Source organism: Paramisgurnus dabryanus, chromosome 1 (genome assembly GCF_030506205.2).
Source record: "Paramisgurnus dabryanus chromosome 1, PD_genome_1.1, whole genome shotgun sequence".
Classification (NCBI taxonomy): domain Eukaryota; kingdom Metazoa; phylum Chordata; class Actinopteri; order Cypriniformes; family Cobitidae; genus Paramisgurnus; species Paramisgurnus dabryanus.
In genome coordinates this window covers 30,928,817-30,952,473 of record NC_133337.1, presented here as the reverse complement: position 1 = coordinate 30,952,473, position 23,657 = coordinate 30,928,817, and the positions used below count along the sequence as shown (strand labels likewise).

The 23,657-nt window shown below is 36.3% G+C and overlaps 1 protein-coding gene across 1 annotated transcript in view; it reads left to right on the top strand.

Moving 5' to 3' along the window:
* Positions 1 to 18,229, top strand: part of plxnb2a.1 (plexin b2a, tandem duplicate 1) — a 133,919-nt gene extending 115,690 nt beyond the window's left edge. Inside the window, exons 14-37 of the mRNA XM_065289785.2 lie at positions 1,340 to 1,503; positions 3,221 to 3,369; positions 3,804 to 3,921; positions 4,106 to 4,242; positions 4,326 to 4,508; positions 4,602 to 4,713; positions 4,915 to 5,124; positions 5,604 to 5,804; positions 5,886 to 6,022; positions 6,315 to 6,415; positions 6,526 to 6,755; positions 7,007 to 7,188; positions 9,575 to 9,641; positions 9,720 to 9,866; positions 11,693 to 11,849; positions 12,427 to 12,527; positions 12,664 to 12,748; positions 13,201 to 13,352; positions 14,932 to 15,092; positions 15,832 to 15,979; positions 16,062 to 16,126; positions 16,212 to 16,287; positions 16,369 to 16,443; positions 16,528 to 18,229. Coding sequence (XP_065145857.1) covers positions 1,340 to 1,503; positions 3,221 to 3,369; positions 3,804 to 3,921; positions 4,106 to 4,242; positions 4,326 to 4,508; positions 4,602 to 4,713; positions 4,915 to 5,124; positions 5,604 to 5,804; positions 5,886 to 6,022; positions 6,315 to 6,415; positions 6,526 to 6,755; positions 7,007 to 7,188; positions 9,575 to 9,641; positions 9,720 to 9,866; positions 11,693 to 11,849; positions 12,427 to 12,527; positions 12,664 to 12,748; positions 13,201 to 13,352; positions 14,932 to 15,092; positions 15,832 to 15,979; positions 16,062 to 16,126; positions 16,212 to 16,287; positions 16,369 to 16,443; positions 16,528 to 16,632 — 3,263 coding nt within the window. The 3' untranslated portion in view covers positions 16,633 to 18,229. The remainder of the gene's footprint in view (positions 1 to 1,339; positions 1,504 to 3,220; positions 3,370 to 3,803; positions 3,922 to 4,105; positions 4,243 to 4,325; positions 4,509 to 4,601; positions 4,714 to 4,914; positions 5,125 to 5,603; positions 5,805 to 5,885; positions 6,023 to 6,314; positions 6,416 to 6,525; positions 6,756 to 7,006; positions 7,189 to 9,574; positions 9,642 to 9,719; positions 9,867 to 11,692; positions 11,850 to 12,426; positions 12,528 to 12,663; positions 12,749 to 13,200; positions 13,353 to 14,931; positions 15,093 to 15,831; positions 15,980 to 16,061; positions 16,127 to 16,211; positions 16,288 to 16,368; positions 16,444 to 16,527) is intronic.
* The last annotated feature ends 5,428 nt before the right edge of the window (positions 18,230 to 23,657 follow it).

Below are 23,657 nucleotides of genomic sequence, written 5' to 3'. Positions count from 1 at the left end.
TTAAAGGTCCCATGGTATTAAAATTAGATTTTTGTGGCTTTTAGTCCATGTTTATAATGGATGCTATTTTATGTTGTTTATGACAGAGGCTACTGGTAAAAGTTGTCAAAAGTAACTTTTAGGATATATATGCATTTAAAACCAATTGTGTTTTGCTCCAGGGGAAACAACCTAAAAAAAATTGCAGAACGTGACTTGGTCTTCTGTAAACACACACACAATTAATATAATTTATTACACCGCACTCTAAAATACTTGATTCTGATTGACCATACTGTAAAAAAAAATTTGGTTTAACTTAAAGTTACCTGGTTGCCTTATATGCCTTTTCAGCTAATTCAACAAAAAAAGAAAAAAGAAACACAACTAATATTTTTAAGTTGAATAACTCAAAATGTTAAGGAAACCAGGTAACTTACTTTATTAAGTTAAACCAACAAATCTTTTTTACAGTGTAATGGGGTGTACACACCAAACGCAAATTCAACGATTTAGTAGCAGGGTTCCCACGGGTCCTTGAAATACTTGCAAGTTTGTGAATCTGGGGAAAAAAATTCAAGGCCCTTGGAAGTTTTTGAAAATATACATACATAGACACAGGTCATTGAAAGTGCTTGAATCAATTTTATGCAAGAATTTTTTGGAAAAAATCCATACTATTCCCTGTGTAGTGTAGGATAATATCATACAACTTCTAGACTTTTTAAGCACACATGTTAAACTGTTTGCTTTAAATGCTTATATCTTCTGTATGCAAATGTTGATTCATACCAAAATGCTTTTTTGCATAGTTGTGTTTGACACATGAAAACGTCTTGGGTTACGTATGTAACTGTTGTGCCCTGAGAGGGGAACGAGACGCTGCGTCTCCCTTGCCATACTTCCCTGTAACGCCATCTCTGGCAAAATTTCAGTTAGCGATATACTCCCTGGATCCCGCGTCACCCTGTCTTTGTCGATAAGCCTCGCCATTGGTTGAATTTGATATACATTCAGATGCACTTACCCATGGAGGCGTCCCCAAAGTGTCACCGCAGTGACGCAGCACAAGTTCCTTCAAAAGGAAACTGTAACAATGTATCTTAAAAGGTAACACAGTGTCACATGACACAAAGTTAAATCCGATGAGTAATCTAGAGTGAGGAACGCAATGCTTGCGTTTGGTGTGTACGCCACATTATGCTTCTTGCTACCAACTAGTACAGCACATATTTAATCATGTTTCCTCTTTATACGCATTAACAAATAAAGGGACTGAAATGAATCGCAGAATCTTCATTTCTGAGCTTTGTTGTGTGTTTTTGTAATGCTGATGATTTTCTTCTCTTTTTGTACACAGTGGTGCTGTACAACTGTTCAGTTCGCCGTAAGGACTGCAGTCTGTGTAAGAATGCAGAGGAGAAATATAACTGCGTATGGTGTGACAACACAAAATCCTGCCTCTATAAAGACCTGTGCGAGAACCAAGACGATACTCAATGCCCTCCCCCGACAATTACAGATGTGAGGACCATCACAAACTTTACTTCTTTCCTGACACTCACTCCTGTTTAAACCTAACATAAACATCTTGTACGATTCATAAAAATCAGTGTTGGATCATTATGAAACTTAATACAACCTTCAAGCCAAAGATGAAACGCATTCAAGAATATCTCATCTGTACGACGTCTCCCATGACAAATGTTCCCATGCATAATTCTCCGCTCTCGGTTCAAATGCAGTTCATAATTTTCCCCTCTCTTCATCTTCACCAGAAATAACAGTATGTTTTATTCCCCCCTATTTTTCATGGCTAAATGATGCATAGATGCCTGCGTGCTCTGTGATGGTAGTCGCAAACTGGAAATTTGAAACGATCTTTCTCTTGCGCTCGTATTTTGTTAAATCCATCTGAGACTAATGAACACGCTGCCTGGGCCTGATAGTATTCTGCTATTTATCATCTTGAAAATTATTTTTTTCTTTAGTAACTGCATTGATCACGTGTGATGTCAGTTAACTGACTGAGTGATTGAGCGGATGAGTTAACTTCAGGACATACTTAGGTTGCAGTTTCAATTTGTTGGCACAATCAGTTAAACGCCACGTCAAATTTTCAGCAAAGTCCTCAAAGTGCATAGAAAAGCTTACATCGTTTGTGAGTACTTAAACCTGAATAAAACCTGAATGTGGCAGCCACATGCATCACAGCGCCCCCTAATGTGTGGTTCAGTTTTTTTTTCATTTTTACATTATGAATTCTGACATCATCATTTGCAATCTTGTCCGAAAAAGTGGATTTTATTTAAAGTGGAAGTTTTTGCCAAAAAACTTGCATGCACTTAGAGGGTTTTGCAGCGAAAGGGATAGTTCACTCAAATATAAAAATTCTGTCATTTTCTCATGAAAATGGGTGAACTATTCCTTTAAGTAACATTTGTAAAATTAAGGTATTTCAATGACTGACTTATAACATTTTCATTGCCATTAAAGTGAAATTACTAAGCCTAAACTTAAAAGCATGATAAAAAAAATGCTCTTTACAAGAAAACATGTCAGGCACACTTAGAGGGTTTTGCATCTGAAGTATTACATTTTTGCTTATTTATTTAATCAATTATCTAATAGTATAATTAAAATGGTAAGCTAATATTGATATTAGATTAAAATTAACAATTAATTGCGAATAATTTGAAGAAAAAAAAACCTGTTTGGTAATTTGTAGCTTCTTATAAGTACACAAATTGGAAGACACTAGACAGAGGTAGATTTACTTTCTTTACTCGTCTTGTTTCTCCCTGATTAAAATTTTCACAGTTTCTCAAAGACAAACAAGCTTAGATGTGCCATTAAAGAGAGAGATTAGAAGAGACAAGATGAGTCTCAAAGAATCAATTTTTAATTTTTAGTTTCCAAGTGAATCACTGTAATAATCATTCATTGTTATAATGGCCATTTTAGAAATAAAAACACTTGAATAATACATTCATCCTACAAGTTGCCAAGGGAAAACTAATACTACACTACCTCAGAATCCACAAACACTACATACTATAGTTTATAATATTGTCACTTCCCCACTGTCATTTTTGAAATACTGTAAAATTGCCATTCATCAGCTCAACCTAAAGACATCACTGTTTGCCAAATGTGTGTAAAAATGGCTTTAACACAGACGCTTTAAAAGTATAAATGTTGCAGGGTGTCTCCCTAAACTTTCTCTATGCTTTTGTTTAAGATTATCCCACGGTACGGTCCAATGGATGGCCAGATCTCTGTTACAATAAAGGGCTCCAACTTGGGCATCAAGCAGGAAGATATTAAAAGTATTACTGTGGCAAGCGTGCCATGTACCCATCAACCTGAGAGATACTCTGTGTCTACCAGGTAATACACTCTTGTTTCAACCCATAGTTGGGACAAATATGGACAAACCCAACAGTTGGGTCATAAATAACCCTATACCTTACTTGGGTCGCATTATCACAGTATATTAATCAGAAGCATTATGTCTCTATAGCGCATGGGTCTCATCGGTCTCTCTCTTGTTGATTTTATTTTACTTGTTGATATGTTTTATCATTGTTTAAAATGTTAGCATACATAAAAAGCCAAGCTAAAATAAAAATATGTAATGAATAAATATTCAAATTGAGGCTATTAATAGAATGTGCTTTGGTGGGCAACTCACAGACTCTGTGCGGGCAACCTAGTGCCCGTGGGAACCATGTTGGAGATCACTGTAGCGTATATTTGAAATGCATCTGTACCAGAATATCTATTTGGGAATTCTGTTTATCCTCACTTGTTTTTTCTCACAGTGTTGTCTGTGAGATCGGGCCTTTCCCCCCACCATTCACTCACAGCCTGGAAGGGCCAGTGGAAGTGGAGGTTGATGGAGGACGACGGGGACTGTCTACTGTAAAGTTCACTTACAGGGTAACCTCTTTCTCTATGAGTATGCCTATTTACAGTGGTTTCTTCAAAACGAGGGATTGTTTTTCTTTTATAAAACTTATTTTATTAGTGCATAATGTTATCTTACCTGTTCATTTCATTATCGATAAACGTACAAACACTGGTGAGGGTAAACATTTACAGAGACTTTTGCTCTGTCCTCCAGGATCCTGATCCCCTAGAGGTGACCCCTTCTAATGGGCCTCAAGCTGGAGGAACCCTCATCACCATTACAGGAGAAAATCTGGACACGGCTAGCAAAGATGACATCAGCATCTCTGTCGGAGGAGAGCCTTGTGAAGTGTGAGGAACCGGCTTTCAGTAGATTTTTGGGAGAACTGAAGCAGATGGTATTTGTGTATTCCTGATCACTTTTTGTGTTGCAGGGTTACATTCGGCCAGAATATTACCTGCAAGACGGGCCCATATAAAGGCCAAAAGATTCCTTCCGAAAAGTTGACTGTCAGCGTGAAGTACGGCAAGGTGACCGTTAAAGAAGTTAAAAACGGATTCGAATACTCTGTGAATCCCAAAATTAAAGAGTATTTTCCACAGTCTAGCTTTGTTTGGTGAGTCCCATTTCAAGCTATTGAACAAATAGGCGATCATCGTATACAACACACGTATGCGTCACACGTCTATGCCGGTTTGTGTGTTCTCAGTGGAGGCCGTAAGATCACTGTGAAGGGATCAGGATTTGGTCAGGTGCAGAGAGCCACCATGCAGGTGCTGCCCTCTTCTGACGATTCCCCCGTCGCGCTGAGCAATGTTACGGTAGGAGAAGAGCACCTTATCTTTAAAGTTATCCTTATATCTGAATAAATCACTTTTATTTTGTCATCAAATGTTGAGAAATGTCAGCTCTTCCTTATTCTTCTTTTGATCGAGTTTTCTTAAGTTTCACTTCTCGTCATCATCTTAGTTTTTATCGGTGTATGTGCTTAGACGACTAAAATGTGTTTTTAAATCCCACAGTTTGTTGAGGAGTTTAGAAGCAAGAACGAGACGATTCTGGAGTTCCTGTCTCCAGAAGTGCCAAAGGAATACGAAAACCAGCCCTTAAAAATAATCATCAAGCTGGACAACCTGGAGGAGGACCTAACGAACTTCCTTTACCACCCTGATCCCACTTTTACTAAAGTGGTGGATAAAACTGTCACAGAAGGCAGCATCATCGATGTTAATGTAAATATTTCAAGTACAAAAGTTTGAGTTATCTATACAGTTTTTGTAATTTGTGGTAAAATTTAATGTGTGATATGTGACAATGTAAGTTTTTAAGTTGATTGTATGCATGCCTGGTTTTATTTCAGTCCTGTCAGAAAATCGCTGAGTTTTTTTTTTTTTTTTGTGATTGTTGCGGGCAAAAATCCTTGATCTTGTGACATGTTTTCTTAAAAAATGCGATGGAATATGGGGGATATTTGTGCAATTTTATGCACTGAAATTGCGGGGGAACATGCAAAAATTGCGGGAACTTGCAAAAACAGCGAAGACTGAACTTGCAAAGACTATGTGTTAAATCATGCGATAGTGTTTTTCTGGAGGGACTGTTATTTAGTACATACAAAAACTACTTATGGATGTTACAAAGTTGTCTTTGTGTACTTTTTGGTTTGAGTAACTGCTTTATGCAAAAAAACTTTCTGTCTGCTTTCTTTCAGGGTCATGGTTTCACCAGAGCCATGACTGCCCGAGAGGCCCAGGCGTTCGTGGGCGACGAGCCTTGCGTAGTAACAATCTTGGAAAATGATAAGCTGTTCCTCACTGCCCCCTCCAGGCCTCCTAAATCCACCTCCTTGCCTTCTAAATCCACCCCCAGTCGCCATCGCAGAGACACCAGCTCAGAGGCCATGGATCTCCTGGTTAGAAAGCCTTTTATCCTCTGCAACATTTTGCACAGACTTCAATTAAAAAAAAAAAATAACGCTTCATGTCTTTTGCAGATAAAGTTTGGATACGGAGAGTGGACAGTGGGCTCTGTGCGCTTTGAGAGGAAGTACGAGGTTCCTTTGTACATCATAATTCCGGCTGTCCTCATTCCCATGGTGCTCTTCATTGCCATGTCAATATATTGCTACAGGTAATTAAACTCTCTACCTTTCCGAATGCAAAATAAATACCTTTGTAAAACCCATGAGGCATGGACTGGTGGGTTGTGCACATGCATTGATACGTTGTGTGGCATCCATGTATTGCTTTTGTAGTGATACCAAGCAGATATATATTTATGGCTTTTTATTCCAATTACTTTGGGTTTGCACGCAAGCACTTTGATGTTTTTTAAGCATTTCAAGCTTTTGCTTCTGGTACAAATAACATTTATTTTGGATAGACCTCAGATTTTTTGTGCTTGCATTTGTTTGTGTGTGCAGGAGGAAAAGCCAACAGGCAGAGAGAGAGTATGAGAAGATAAAAAATCAGCTGGCCAATCTGGAGGAGAGCGTTCGTGATCGCTGTAAAAAAGAATTTACAGGTGATCAATCTTTGATGTTTGCTTTAAAGATCAGCTGTTTGAAAAAACACACAACATGTATTTTTTTCCCAGTGACAGACATTTGTTGACTGATTCTCTGTGTTTCTCAGATCTTATGATAGAGATGGAGGACCAAACTAGTGACCTAAGTGAAGCTCGGATTCCATTCTTGGACTACAAGAACTACTTGGACCGCGTTTTCTTCCTGCCCTCCAAAGATGGAGTCAATGACGTCATGATCACCGGCAAGCTGGATATCCCGGAATCCCGCAGGGCCATCGTAGACCAGGCCCTCAACCAGTTCTCCAATCTGCTGAACAGCAAAACGTTCCTCATCAATGTAAGAATCTTATATTGTACCCCACCAGCTTGTATTTACTCCCTATAACAAACATCTGAGAGAAATTTCTGGATCATTGTATGGCCGTCTGTTTGTTTGTTGTTTGTCGCAAGCGTAATCTCAAGTATCTGCCCTGCAGAAACAAGACTTTAAAGTAATGTTTTGAAATGCGTTCTGCTCGACTGACGAGCCTTCGTACAACAGGATTTGATTTATGAGGTGACTTGTGTACCCATGTCTGTGTGCTGTAGTTCATTCGTACCCTGGAGGAAAAGCCAGAGTTTAATGCCAGAAATAAGGTTTACTTTGCATCGCTCCTGACTGTGGCTCTGCACGGCAAGCTGGAATACTACACGGACATCATGAGAACCCTCCTACTGGAGCTCATGGGGGATTACGTTCAAAGCAAGAACCCCAAACTCATGTTACGCAGGTCAGAACCAGAACATGCATTACATTTTACATTTTATGCATTTGCCAGATGATACATTTATGCATGGGTCTCTGCTTGGCATCTTGAATCCAGAATTTCTAAAGTCATAAAAATCTAAAACTCCCTAATTCCCTGCAAGCCTATTTTAAAAATGTTGCCCGCAGAACAGATTTTCACATAATGCCTTAAAGGAAAATGTTCTTCTATAAATATATAAGCATCTTATATTAAGCATCTTTATTTGTTTTCTTTTTAGAACCTCTTAAATATGAATAGGTTTCTTTAGAAATACAAAATTTTGAGTAAAAGCTGAAATAATTGTATTAATGTAAATTAATTTTGTTAGAGATCAGATTCAGAATGATTATCCAAACATAATGCACATAGTTTTAAATTAATTATATTAGTTTTTGCTTCAGTTTTTTTATAAATTGTGTCATCTACTGGATAATAGCGGAATTACAGATTACAGTAAAAACTCATCAAGAAAGTTAAAAATGTCAGGTTTGGAAAAGTCATGGAAATTATTAAACATTTTAGTCATTGAAACAGTGTGTAATATAAATGTATAGTGAATTTCCTCAAACATAAATAGTCAAAACATAAATAGTAGGGATGCACCGATACAATTTTTTGAAATCTAATTTAACTATTTGCGCGAGTAGATTACATACAAAGGCCATTTAAAGACACAAACTCGCATGGAGCAATGTGAATGATGCAAATTGGGTGACGCGATTGCCGTAAAACTTTTATGCTTTTGGCAGATGATACGTTTATGCATAAGTCTCTGCTTGGCATCTTAAATCCAGGATTCCCAAAGTCATAAAAACCTGAAAAAATTAGGGAATACTAAAATTAACTCATTCCCTGCCAGCCTTTTTTTTAAAAGTTGCCCGTCAGCATTTTACAGAAGTTTCACAAAATGCCTTCCAGAAAAATGTTCTTCTGTAAATATAAAAACATACAAATATATCACATGAGAGAACAGACACTCTGCTTTAAAACAAACAAACCAAACGGTGAAAAGAGTTTCATCCTATCTTCATTTGTTCTCTTTTTGTAACCTCTTAAATATGGGCAGGTTTCTTAAAAAAAAAAAAAAATTTAACAAAAAGCTGAAATAATTGCATTTATGTTAATTAATTTTGTTATAGATTATAATCAGAACGATTATCAAAACATACACAGAGTTTAAATTAATTAAATTCGTTTTTGCTTCAGTTTTTTTCATAAATTTGGTAAGAGCACCATCTAGTGGGTAATAGCGGAGTTACAGATTTCAGTAAAAACTTGTCAGGTAAGCGTCTTTGGCAGGGAAATGTTTTCTCTTAAGAGATGGCGTCAATGGCGGGGAAAGAGTTAAAAATGTCCAATTTGGAAAAGTCAAGGAAATCATCAAACACTTTAGTCTTTGAATCCATGTATAATAAATGTATAGTGAATTTCCTTGAAAATAAATAGTTAAAACTGAAATAGTAGGGGTGCACTGATACAAAAATGTTTATCGAATTTAATTTGCGTGAGTAGATTACATACAAAGTCAATGAAAACTTGCGCGAGGCGACGCAAATGATGCGAATTGGGCGACGTGGTGTTGTGAAAACGCGTCATTCATCTCAAATGCGCAAATTGAAAATATATTTAACTCAAGCGAAAAATTTGCATGACACGAAGTTAAATCCCGCTAGGAACACGATACATTGCGTTTGGTGTGCATGCAGCATTAGATGACATCTACGGAAAGATACCCATAGTTTTGCTTTTTACTTGTTTTAAAGTATTTTTTGTGAAATCTTTGCGGTGCAGAGCGTACAAACTGCAAATATGTTGTCATTGTGACCCAATTAAAATAATCACAAAATAAATAATCATTCAAAATAAATGCCAGGATATATTCTGCCCTGATCATCAGCTGTTTTTAAACAATCGTCCGATAGTGGGGAAAGATGCTTTTATTTGCAGATACATATATCGGTGCGTCCCTAATAAAGTGTTTCTGGAGCTCAATTGGTAGAGCATTGCAGTGTGTTAGCAGCACAAAAGGTTGTTGGTTCCATGCACAAGATAACACATACACTGATAATGTTTATCTGTAATGCACTGTAAGTCGCTTTGGTTAAAAGCGTCATCTAATTGCATTAATAACCATAAATCTTCTCACAATTTTTTTACCATCAACACTATTAAGTGCTTAAAACCCCTTATCATGTAGACATGACTTAAAAATACATAAAACTCATCCATTAAAGGGTGTGGGTTCGTTTTTTATTTTGCGTAGATGGATTATTTTGTTTTGCAAAGCTCTGCATGGATGATAGATGAAACATATTTTTGGAGGACCGCCAACACTGTTGTTGCTTATTTCTCCATCGCTCATGTTTAGGTCCGAGACTGTTGTTGAGAGGATGTTGTGTAACTGGATGTCCATATGTCTCTACCAGTTCCTGAAGGTAAGCGCTGACTGTTTGGCTATGATTAAATCCGCAGAAATAGTTTTCACAACGGCTGACTAATGTATGCTCCCTCAGGACTCAGCTGGTGAGCCGCTCTATAAGCTTTTTAAGGCCATTAAACACCAGGTGGAAAAAGGGCCTGTGGACGCCAAGATGAAAAAAGCCAAGTACACTCTGAACGACACGGGACTCCTGGGGGATGATGTCGAATACAGCGTCTTGGTAAGTGTCTTCGCGTTGCCAGATACATTCGTTGGCATTGCAAAAGCGATGGTCCGCATTTCCAATACGTCAGCACAGTTTCCCATCATGCAATTATCCACTTGAGATCCTCCTCAGACGGATACAAGGGAACAGTTTAGCAGGTTGACAGGTGTACGTGTTTACTTAAGTTTACAAAGATGAACTTGCGGGAATATTCTGGCAGAAATGGTCGGTTAGGGAGCCCTTTAACAGCATTCGCGTTAATTTCGTTTGAATGGAGCTTGATGAAAGAGATTCAGTAACGTGGAGACTTTGTCAGGCTGTGTCGTGCTAACGCAATTTCATTGGCCAATAATTTCATTTGGCAACGTAACGTCCCGTTAGGACCAAAGAGCCATTATCTGCTGGAGGAAGTTGCCCAACGGGGAACAATTCATGCCATCTCCGAACAACAAACAAAAGTATTTGTTTTTAGGAAATTGTGTTGTTTGAAAATCACTTTCACATAAAAATAATAACAACGCATAATAGTACATAATAACTGACTTATAATCAGTGCAGTTTGCAAATAAATAATTCAGCATGCATGTAGATGAAAGCAGCTAAAACAGATTAACAAACCCTTTATATTTACATTGTATGAGGAACTTTAATCTGTTTAATTGCAGATTAATTAATTTAGTTTACATCATGTATGTGTGTGTACTGTGTATAATTATGGTGTCTATATAAATACACACACATGCATGTATATTTTTAAGAAATATTTATACATTTTTATATAATTTATATTATAAATGCTGACATTGGCTTAACTTGGCACCCTCTTACATAGGTTTCATTTTTAATACGCTCGCTAGTATGGTTCATCTTAATCGCTGTATTCTGCTGTTTATGTTTTATGATTTTTTGTGTTTTTTCCTGCATCTATTAATGTAAAGTTGGCCTGCACAACGCTTAATCACGATTAATCTATTGCAGAATAAAAGTTTTTATTTACATCAAATATGTGTGTGAACTGTGTATAATAACTTTGTATAGATAAATACACAGTGTGTGCACATATATGTATATATTTAAGAAATGTTTACATGTGTATATACATTTGTATATTTATATATATAAAATATTATTATTATTATTATTATTATTAATTTTTTTCTTTTTTTCTTAAATGTATGCATGCATGTGTGCATATTTATTTATATATATATACATAGTAATTAAACACAGTTCACACACATATATGATGTAAACAAAAACTTTTATTTTACAATAGATTAATCACGATTAATCGTTATGCAGCCCTTATGTAAATCTGCTTTGAAACAATTAAACAATTGCGAAAAAATAAATACAATTGAATATATACTTAATATATAATTTTTTTTCTTAAAATTCTATATGCATGTTTGTGTTTTTTATATTATAAACAGTACACACACACTTATATGATGTAAACAATTTTTTTTTATTTTACAATAGATTAATCGTGATTAATCGTTATGCAGCCCTTATGTAAATCTGCTTTGAAGTGCTATATAAAAAATAAATACAATTAAATATATACTTAATATATAATTTTTTTCTTAAAGTTCTATATGCATGTTTGTGTTTTTTTTATATTATAAACAGTACACACACACTTATATGATGTAAACAAAAACTTTTATTTTACTTTTATTAATCGTTATGCAATCCTAAACCCTGGATATCATAAAGACTTGGTAGTTTAAAAACGCACATAAAAACTATATAGCAGTACATTTAAAACACATGTAAAATACATCCAGTACATATTGTACATACTATGGTACCAATTAAAGACTGTTTAAACTTTTTAGACCCTACAGGTCCTGGTTCATGGTGAAGGTCCCGACGTGACTCCTGTCAAAGTCCTGAACTGCGACACCATCTCCCAAGTGAAAGAGAAGATCATTGAGCAGGTGTACAGGAACCTGCCCTACTCGCAGAGACCCACGGTGGAGAGCGTCGCCCTGGGTTAGACATCATCTCCACAACTTACTGCTTTTTTATTTTAAGAAATTATATTCTGAAACCTCAGCAGACTTCAACAGAAAGACTAAATCGTTCACATCCTCTCTATTTTTAACTTGTATGATTTATCTTTTAGGTCATTATAATGCATAATATTGCATTTAAATTCATTATACGGATTTGTTCCTCAAAATCAGCTGGGCTTAATGATTTATTACCATCTGTAAAGTTTCCAACAGATAAAGTCTCCAACTTTACTCAAAGCAACACGAATGAATAGCTATTTTATAAACGGCGCTCTGCGTTTAAGAAAACCGGAGGATGACGTGCCTCGTCTCGGCTCTGAGCAGATAGCGATTTGATTAATGGCGGATCCCGGTCGTGTCGGCGCGCTCTTCTGCGCCTCTTAATGAGTTGTTCTTGCAAATGTGCTGAATTGTTAAAGCCGATGTCTCACATCATCCATCAGACAGATAAATCTGATTAAAGAGAAAACAGACATTATATCTCAGCTTGTCAAGCATAATATGTGCCACGTTTGCGTTTTTGGCATTAAGTGCATTTCCTTGTCTCACCACAGAGTGGCGCCCCGGCTCCACGGGCCAGATTCTGTCAGACCTGGATTTGACATCACAAAAGGAGGGGAAGTGGAAACGGATCAACACGCTGGCACACTACAACGTGAGTGTTTGCTTAAATACTCTTCAGTATGAAAATATATGTACTTTAACTGCTTAAAGGGATAGTTCAACCAACAATGAAAATTTGTATCAATTCTTTCATAATGACTTTTTTAATCTATATGTATTTGCATTAGGTCAGAGATGGCGCCACGCTGGTCTTGTCCAAAGTTTTGCACACTCAGCAGTCTTTCGACCAGCACCAAGACAACCATGAAGAAAGTTAGTGACTTTAATTGTATTGAAGGCTTAAAATGTTAGCAAATGATTGATTTCTAATGATGCACTTCTATCTTTAATTATCCAAACATAAAGGGGTGGTTTTGGATTTATACTAGTCCTAGATTAAAATGCGTGTTTGAGAGACCTTAATCTGAAAACGTGTGTCATTGTGTGACAACTGTGCCGTTGTTTTGTCTCAAGATGCACACCGGTAATGTTTTTTGTAAAGTACGTTTGTAAAAACCACTGTAAATGTCCTGATTTATGGCCTAGTCCTGGATTAATCTAAACCCTGTTTGGGAAACTGCCCCATTGATCTTTTTAATAACATCAGAAAAGCACAGAGTGAATGAATTGAAGGCGAATAAAGCACAAATGTACACCACAGTATATGATGTTAAACTCTCTCCAAACAGCAAGCCTTTAAATGCACTTGACTTTTTGTTGAACAGGAAATGCATTGCTGGAGGATGATAAAGTATTTCACCTGGTGAGACCTGCGGATGAACTGGATGAAGTCAAATCAAAACGAGGAAGTATGAAAGACAAGGCGACCACTAAAGCCATCACTGAGATCTACCTGACCAGACTCCTCTCTATGAAGGTAATTCATAATCGGTTTGCTTTGTTTTATTAAAGACAATGTATTAGTTAAAGGAAAACACAACCATTTTTCAATATGTTACTATGTTTTTACCTCAAATTAGACAAATTAATACATCCCTATCTTTTTTCAACGCGCGCACTTAATCTTTGTATAGCGTGTCGTGAATGTGTTAGCATTTAGCCTAGCCCCATTCATTCCTTAGGATCCAAACAGGGATGAATTTAGAAGCCACCAAACACTTCCATGTTTTCCTTCCATGTTTTCCCTATTTAAAGACTATTTAAAAGTCGCATGAGTAGTCGCATGAGTAGTCGCATGAGTAGTCGCATGAGTAGTCGCATGAGTAGTCGCATGAGTAGTCGCATGAGTAGTCGCATGAGTAGTCGCATGAGTAGTCGCATGAGTAGTCGCATGAGAAGTCGCATGAGAAGTCGCATGAGAAGTCGCATGAGAAGTCGCATGAGAAGTCGCATGAGAAGTCGCATGAGAAGTCGCATGAGAAGTCGCATGAGAAGTCGCATGAGAAGTCGCATGAGAAGTCGCATGAGAAGTCGCATGAGAAGTTACACGAGTAAGTATGGTGGCACAAAATAAAACGTGGCGATTTTTTTAAGCAGATAAAAAATGAGAACTATATTTTAGAGCACTTAGTTTGCAGCACTTCGACCTTGGGCGCAGTAATATTGACTGAAGTTTGACAAGAGGGGGAATAGTCTGATGACTGTGCTTTGACTACTTTTTATCCGCTTAAAAAATCACCACGTTTTATTTTGTGCCACCATACTTACTGGTGTAACTACTCATGTAACAGTCTTTAAATAGAGAAAACATGGAAGTGTTTGGTCTCTACTAAATTCATCCCTGTTTGGATCCCAAGGAATGAATGGGGCTAGGCTAAATGCTAACACATTCACGACACGCTGTACAAAGATTAAGTGCACACATTGAAAAAAGATAGGCATGTATTATTTTGTCTAAGTTGAGGTGAGAACATATTAAAATATTGAAAATCCTTTAAGATGAGTATTAGGACTGTAGTCCGCACAATACTGATACCACACTGTACATGATTTTGTACAATATATATACAGTGTTCCCATGGGTCATGGAATTTTTGGAATATCATGGAATTTTGAAAGGTCTTTTCCAGACATTGAAAGTCAGGGAAATTTTTTTTTCTTCAAGTCATAGAATATCATGGATTTTTTGTTTGTTGCTTTAATTTTTAGTTTCCATTTATCAAAATGTAATCCGCTTGTTAACTTGTGACGTAAGGAAGACCATGGTCCAAGCCTCCGCTGACTACAATTTAAGCAGCTGTTTATTGTATAAACACACAGTGTACCCTACGTTATCCAGGCTCACGCCATCCCGGACACAGGTCATGGAAATTCAGCTTTTTAGTCAGTGAAAGTCAGGGAATTATACATTTTGACTTCAAGTGGGAACCCTGATATACTTGGAATGCGATGCATGTCACTTTGAATAAAAGCGTTTGGCAAACATGTAATTGTGTGATGAGATCAGTTTTAAAGTGATGTAAATTTGTATCTGTGTGTGTGTGTGTTTGTTACAGGGCACACTGCAGCAGTTTGTAGATGATTTCTTCCGCAGCGTGTTGTGTTCTGGGAATGTGGTGCCACCTGCAGTCAAGTATTTCTTTGACTTCCTGGACGAACAAGCGCTTAAACATGACAACGTCGATGAAGAGACCATCCACATATGGAAGACCAACAGGTAACAGTCTCACACTATAACCTATATTCATGCAAATGTATGTGGCCATATGTATTAGAGGTCAGCGGTCATGAATAAAAGCATTTCTATTTTTATACATATTTTATAAGTAAGCAATTCCACGCAAATGAAAATAACTATCATCATTTACTCCCTTTCATGTTGTTGCAAACCTGTATAAATGACTTTGTTCTGATGAACACGGAGAAAGATATTTTCAGGAATGTTTGTAACCCAATTGTTCGTGAGCCCCATTCACTTCCATAGTATTTTTTCCTACTATGGAAGTGAATAGGGCTCACTGTTCCTTAAAGGTTTTTCACCAAACCAAACAGTTTAGTTATCACAACATAACACTTCAGATCTTCCCGAGACAGAATATACAACTATTGGGTTTTCAAGATTTGAAAACTCGAAAGGGAAATGCTCTGAACCCAGATTAAATTATTCAGGCTTTGTTAAGTCCAGATAAATAATTCACAGCGCGTCTCGCACAGAGATTGACAGCTGAGGTCTGCGCATCCCCTTCTCCCATCTGCTGTCATCAACAGCCAATTAAATTGCCTGATGTTGTGATATTGTTTTCAATAAACCCTTGATGAGTCACAAACAAGATTTTGATCTGTTTGGAGTATTTCTTCTGAGTCATAGCCTGGGTATTAACTCTGTATTGACTGTCGACACTTAGTGGGCGTTGTTTTAATATCTCACTCCCATGCGATTGATTTTATATGTGCAGTCTGCCTCTACGGTTCTGGGTAAACATCCTGAAGAACCCTCACTTCATCTTCGACGTCCACGTTACGGAGGTGGTGGACGCCTCGCTGTCCGTCATCGCCCAGACCTTCATGGACGCCTGCACCAAGTCCGAGCACAAACTGACCCGGGTGAGCATCGAGGCGGGAAGCGTTTCTAAATCCCGGTTTTAACTTTTCTCGCGGTCTCATCTTTTCTTTCTCCTTCCCACAGGAATCTCCGAGCAACAAGCTGCTTTATGCAAAAGAAATCTCTACTTATAAGAAGATGGTTGATGAGTACGTCTCTCTTTTATTTAGTTAATGTGTCCTGTGTGAACGCAGACAGAATTAACAACTGTTAACATTGTCTCTCCTTACAAAGTTATTACAAAGGCATCCGTCAGATGGTTCCAGTCAGTGACCAGGATATAAACGCCCACCTCGCAGAAGTTTCACGTGTATGTACCACACACCAACTCTTTGGTATCTTGTTGGTGAGGTTTGCATTGGGTTTGACTAAGATTTGTTATCTTTTCCAGTCTCACACAGATAAGTTGAATACCCAGGTTGCATTGCACCAGCTTTACCAATATGCCAGCAAGTACTACGATGGGGTAAGTGTACAAATTTACACGTGCATCTGACTCTTGGTTGTCAAGGATGGTGATTGCAAAAATATTTTTCTTTACTCTCTGCAGATAATCTCATCGCTGGAGGAAGACCCTGCCGCCCAGAGCAAACAGCTGACGCTCAGACTCCAGCAGATCGCCGCCGCGTTGGAGAACAAAGTCACCGATCTTTAGTCTCACCGCCTGTGAATCAAGGACACACTGGGGGTAATAAGCAAAAATTTCCAAGAACCCATCCTGGAGGACTTTGGAATCACGGAGGCTCCGTTGCATAGACTGAAAGAGATGAATGCTAGGGAACCCTGACGTTTCTCAATCATGCGATTTTGCTCTTCATTCAAAGGGACCAATATAAACTCTTATCCGAGATTTGTTATCATTCCCAAACTTTGAAAAGATGGAAAAGTCATTACGGTACTCCTCGCATCAGCACGTGCACAAAAGAAAACCCAGCATTTATTTTTTTTCCGCTCTGAAAAATCAATAATCAGATGTCCAGTATATTCTTCCTGTGTAGATGAGATAAAGTATTATATGTAAATATATTTTTACAAAAAAATAAGGCTGCGAGATGCTTATCAGATCGATTCCTGTGGACTCTTTCCATTTCCTGTGCCACTTATTCCTGTGCAGTGATGTCACTTCCTGTCGTGGTACATATAGGCGTGACATCAAAGCTTCTGTTATTTTATCGTATTTTTAGCGATGATTGCCTAAAATAACTTCCTAATTTAACCACTTTATTTGGCGAAACGCAACAGAGGACAGAATTCCCGACTGACTGTCCACGTATCAGAAACCGAGTGCAAGCACATTTGATCCACGACGACACTCAGAACAAAGACTACGGATGCTTCTATCTCCCTTTGCTTTGGTGTCTTGATGCATTTTTATGTTCCATCTGTTCTTCAGCGCATAGCTTGCCTTATTTCACGATGCAATTATGATTTTTTTATCAATTTAAAACTGATCAAGAGGATGTTTGTGCTGCCGATTAATTATTTTTATTTTAGGCAAAGACACGTAATAGAGAAGTTCATGAATGTGGTAATTTACTGTATTGCCTTAACAGCAGTTGTGTATACTGAGACTCGTACGCCACAAACATTATGATAATATTATCAGTTAATTATGAATATCAATTTATTCTGGTACTATTTTAAGCTCTTAAGTATAATGAATACGTTTGTTTTAAGTAAAGCTACCAAAGCTTCACCTTAGCTATCCACAATCATCTATTTTTTATCCTCGGCTTTACATCAATTTAAAGGCTTAAAGTGTAATTAAAATGGATAAAAGGCAGCTGATAAGCCTGTCATTTTATTTTTTTTATCTGTGAATGGTACTGTTTTCCTACCTGTATGTTCTGACTCAAATGTGCCAAACACTGGTTTGTGGGTTTTTGGTTGTGAACTTCATAATGTGTGTGAATGACTCCTGTTGCCTTTGGTAGCAGACGTGCACTGCATAGCGTGACAAAGTCACGTTGCAGTCAATCAGAGACTGGCACCGCCCATTTTGAGGATAATGGACACAGCAGGAAATGCCTTTAAAGTGTAAATATAGCCCGACTGCCAAGTTGATGTTTTATATCGCTCTCTCGCTCCTGTCGGTTCTCCTGTGTTGTCGAGCTTTGACCCTATCAATGGTTTACTGTAAAGCTTCCTTGCCTTTCTTTATACCACGTAGTGCCTTAAAAGAATCTGAGTAATAATGATGAATTGTGTGGTGATTGTGTCTGCATTAAAAATTGCAATAGGGACTTTAACAACGTTTCTGCTTTGTTTTTGTACTTTTATGGTAAGTAACTGTATTTTTTCTAATCTTAATTGTGACTGACTATTACTGGGATTGTGAATTAAATCCAATTCAAAAATGTTTTAGCTCTGTTAGTCAGAAAAAAGTGCAAAACTGTACCTTTTTTGTCGCTGGGATGTTAAGGTACCGTTTGGTAACATAATACAATGTTGTAACTTTTGGGGTGCATTACTGTACCTTTAAAGGTACAGTTAAAGGGGACATACCTAAAGACTTTTTTAAGATGTAAAATAATTATTTGGTGTCTCCAGAGAACGTATGTGAAGTTATAGCTGAAAATATCATATAGATAATTTATTACATCATGTTAAAATTGCCACTTTGTAGGTGTGAGCAAAAATGTGACATTTTGGGGTGTGTCCTTTAAATGCAAATGAGCTGATCTCTGTACTAAATGGCAGTGCTGTGGTTGGATAGTGCAGATTAAGGGGCGGTATTATGCCATTCAGACATCACAAGGGGAGCCAAATTTCAATGACCTATTTTTCCAAATGCTTGCAGAGAATGTTTTACCAAAACTAAGTTATTGGGTTGATCTTTTTCACATTTTCTAGGTTGATAGAAGCACTGTGCACCCAATTATAGCACTTAAACATTGAAAAAGTCTGATTTTCATGACATGTCCCCTTTAAACGTTTTCAGGGTCCTTGAAATCCTTGACAGTTGTGAATATGGGGAAAAATGTCAAGGCCCTGGGAAGTTTTTGAAAAAATACATACGTAGATACAGGTCATTGAAAGTGCTTGAATCTATTTTATGCAAAAAAAATCCATGTAATTCCCTGTGTAGTGTAGGATTATATCATAACAATTCTAGACTTTTTTAAGCACACGTGCATAACTGTTCGCTTTAAATGCTTAAATCTTCTGTATGCGAATGTTGATTCATACCAAAATGCTTTTATTTGAAGACGTCTCTGGTTATGTACAGTATGTACATATGTGTACAGTATGTGCTGTATGTAACTGTTGTTCCCTGAAAAGGGAACGAGACGCTGCGTCTCCCTTGCCAAACTTCCTGCGTCCCTGTAACGCCATCTTTGGCAATATTTCAGATATTCTTCATGGCTTCCGCGTCACCCTGTCTTTGTCGTTAAACCTCACCATTGGTTGAATTTGATATACACATTCACACGCACTTACCCCTGGAGGTGTCCCCAAAGTGTCACCGCAGTGACGCAGCCCGAGTTCCCTCCAAAGGGAACTGTAACAATGTATCTTAAAAGGTAACACAATGTAACCTTGCTCTCACTTGAAATGTGTCCCCACATTTTGAATTTGAGGGTATTGGACCTGGAAAGTCCTTGAAAGGTCCTTGAATTTGAAGTTAACTAAGGTGTGGGAACCCTGGTTTTGTACCCTTAAAATTTTAAACAAATTTGTTCCTTAATGTACACAATAGGTCCTTATAGGCTATTATATTGTACCCCAAAAAAGGTACTCAGAAAAGGATACCTCCCCTGCGACAGAAAAGGTAAAATTTTGTAGGTCTGCAATCTCCACTGTGAGTAACCCTTTTCCCTTGTTTTTCCTCTTTTCCCCTTTCATTTATTTTAAAGTGGTGCACATTTGTGCTTGTTTGGTACTGATTGGTCCTGCCGGAAGGCTTTTGATAGCTTTTAAGGTAAACTACCAGGATCACTTTCAGTACCCTGTGTAATTAAAACATCGGTTAACACAAGCTTGTCTTGTCAGTGACGTGTCTCTTACCAGAGGACAACAAGCTAAAGGACATTAGATTAAAATAGTTTGTTCACTTGTTGCAGCTGTTTTTGTGTTTCCATCCAGATGACGTTCTGTCACTTAAACCTCATCTGTTTTCATCTTATTACTTTGTGTGTGGTCAACAAATAATACATCGTCCTGACTCACCCCCTCTCTCTGCCATACCAAGTGAACTGTGACCCTCCATCATGACCCTGACATTAAGTTTAACTCTTTCATGTCCCTTTCACTTTATATTTGATTAGTTTATTTGTTGCAGGTGCACAACTAAACTGTTACCCACATACTGCCCTCTGCTGTTCAAAATATTTACTACAAGCGTTTTAGCTGAGGTTAAAAAAGGACAAGTGTTCCAGATGGCAAAGAGAAAAAAAATCTGCTTTTCTACGACTCTGAAAAGCATTAACTGAATTTAAGGTCTAAATTAAATACATGTAGCAGGTTGGCCTGATGATGACTCTACACCATTAGGTGTTCACAGGAAGTCTTTAAGTGGAAGCATATAGTGAAGGTAAGTACAGTAGCAAAAAGAACATATGACTCATTACCGGTGAAATTAAGAGAAAGATTATTAAAATGCTTTTATTTATGAATGTAGCCTTCAAGAAGAGTGTATTTAGTTTTGGTTATTTTGGTTATCCTAATTCTTTCATTCTACATTGTTCTTATATGTGCCTTCTTATAGTCATAGTTATGTCATCTCTTGGTTTTGTTTAATAAAAGATAAATGAAAGGTTGAACTTTTTTTGTTTAACTCAAAATGTGTAAATTGTGTAATCTTGATTTGTCATAGGTTGTGTGCATAGCATTTGTATTTGTCTCCAAAAAAAGTTAATTATTTAAATCGTTGGTTAAACCTAATATTTATAACCATACAATTTTGATAAACGATGGTAAGCACACAGTTCAAGGTTAGTATTGATTTCCATAATATTTGTCTCTTCTTCTATGGGTACCATCAACTTTGTGGGTACCATTGTTTATCAGAGTTTTGCGTTTGTGCTTAGGGGCACCTACCGGCAAACAAGGGTACTGCAATACTTTGAGATTTAAATTTTGGCTAAGCCTTATTCATACCTAATAAAATATTAATATTAGACAAATAAATACGAATTCTTATAGCTTTTCATTAATAGCTAAGACAAGAGCATAATTGGCTCTGGTCTCGGGGTCAGTGCCCCCCAAACTCTGCCTGAAGTGCCTATCAAAATGTCTTGTGTGTTCAGCAAAATAAAGAAACTCATACAACTTTACAACAACATGAGGGTGAGTAAACGACGACAGATTTTTTTTTTTCATTTTTAGGGGTGACCAAATTTTTGCCAGAATATGTATGTGTCTCATTATTTAACACACCTGATTTAATTTATCAGCTTGTTAGGGAGACGGGGGCTGTTTCTCAGTTCCAAGAACGCAAAGAACGGACTTGCGTTCTCGTGAAGATTGGTTTTGCCAGGTGACCTTGGAAGAACGAACTCAGAACTTCGCCGGTAAATGATGACGTAGAACGAGGACACAAGGACGCAAGATCGCTGAAGAACGCATATTGAGAAACAGCTATGTTTACCATTTTGGAAGGAGGCTGATGAGTTGAATCAGGTGTTTAAAATAAGGAGACATCTAAAACTTTCTGGGAGGGGGTCCTCGAGCACCAGGATTGGAAAGCACTGCCTTATACTATTAGTTAACATATAGCATTATGAAATTTATTTTTTATGTTAATTTCAAGACCTTTTTAAAATTTTAAGTTGGTTCTGTTGACAACTCTTCTAAAAATATATTAATTAATTAATATAAATTATTTTTGCTTCAGATTTTTTAATAAATTGGGTAAAAGCGCCATCTAGTGGATAATCAAAGTATTACATATTAACTTAAAAACTCATCAGGAACACTTTATTTCATGAAAATGTTTTCTCTTAATTGACGAGATAACTCTTCAAAATATATATAAATAATTAAATAATCAATCAATTAATATAAATTATTTTTAGCTTCAGTTTTTATAAATTGGGTAAGTGCGCCATCTAGTGGATAATCACGGTATTACATATTAACTTAAAACTCATCAGGAACACGTTTATTTCCTGAAAATGTTTTCTCTTAATTGATGAGATAACTCTTTTGAAAATATGTTAATTAATTAATCAATCAATTCATACAAAAAAAATTCTTCCGTTTTTTTTATAAATTGGGTAAGTGCGCCATCTAGTGGATATTCATGGTATTACATATTAACTTAAAAACTCATCAGGAACATGTTTATTTCATGCAAATGTTTTCTTTTAATTGACGAGAAAACTCTTCTAAAAATATATTAATTAATTAATCAATTAATATAAATTATTTTTAGCTTCAGTTTTTATAAACTGGGTAAGTGCGCCATCTAGTGGATAATCACGGTATTACATATTAACTTAAAAACTCATCAGGAACATGTTTATTTCATGAAAATGTTTTCTCTTAATTGACGAGATAACTCTTCAAAAAATATATAAATAAATAATTAAATAATTGTTTAATTAATATAAATATTTTTTTGCTTCAGTTTTTTTATAAACTGGGTAGGTGCGCCATCTAGTGGATAATCACGGATTACATATTAATTTAAAAACTCATCAGGAACACGTTTATTTCCTGAAAATGTTTTCTCTTCATTGACGAGATAACTCTTTTGAAAATATGTTAATTAATTAATCAATCAATTAATATAAAAAAATTCTTCAGTTTTTTTTATAAATTGGGTAAGTGCGCCATCTAGTGGATAATCACAGTATTACATATTAACTTAAAAACTCATCGAGAACACGTTTATTTCATGCAAATGTTTTCTCTTAATTGACTAGATAACCCTTCTAAAAATATATTAATTAATTAATTAATTGATTAATTAATATAAAAAAATTGTTTCAGTTGTTTTAATAAATTGAGTAAGTGTGCCATCTAGTGAATAATCATGGTATAACATATAAACTTATAAACTCATCAGGAACACGTTTATTTCATACAAATGTTTTCTCTTAATTGACGAGAGAACTCTTCTAAAAATATATAAATTAAATAATTTATTAATTAATATAAATTATTTTTTGCTTCAGTTTTTTATAAATTGGTGAAGTGTGCCATCTTGTGGATAATCACGGATTACATATTAACTTAAAAACTCATCAGGAACACGTTTATTTCATGAAAATGTTTTCTCTTAATTGACGAGATAACTCTTTTGAAAATATGTTAATTAATGAATCAATCAATTAATATAAAAAAAATTCTTCCGTTTTTTTATGAATTGGGTAAGTGCGCCATCTAGTGGATAATCACAGTATTACATATTAACTTAAAAACTCATCAAGAACACGTTTATTTTCTGCAAATGTTTTCTCTTACTTGACAAGATAACTTTTCTGAAAATATGTTAATTAATTAATTAATCAATCAATTAATATAAATTATTATTAGCTTCAGTTTTTATAAACTGGGTAAGTGCGCCATCTAGTGGATAATCACGCTATTACATATTAACTTAAAAACTCATCAGGAACATGTTTATTTCATGAAAATGTTTTCTCTTAATTGACGAGACTACTCTTCAAAAAATATATAAATAAAGAATTAAATAATTGATTAATTAATATAAATAATTTTTTGCTTCAGTTT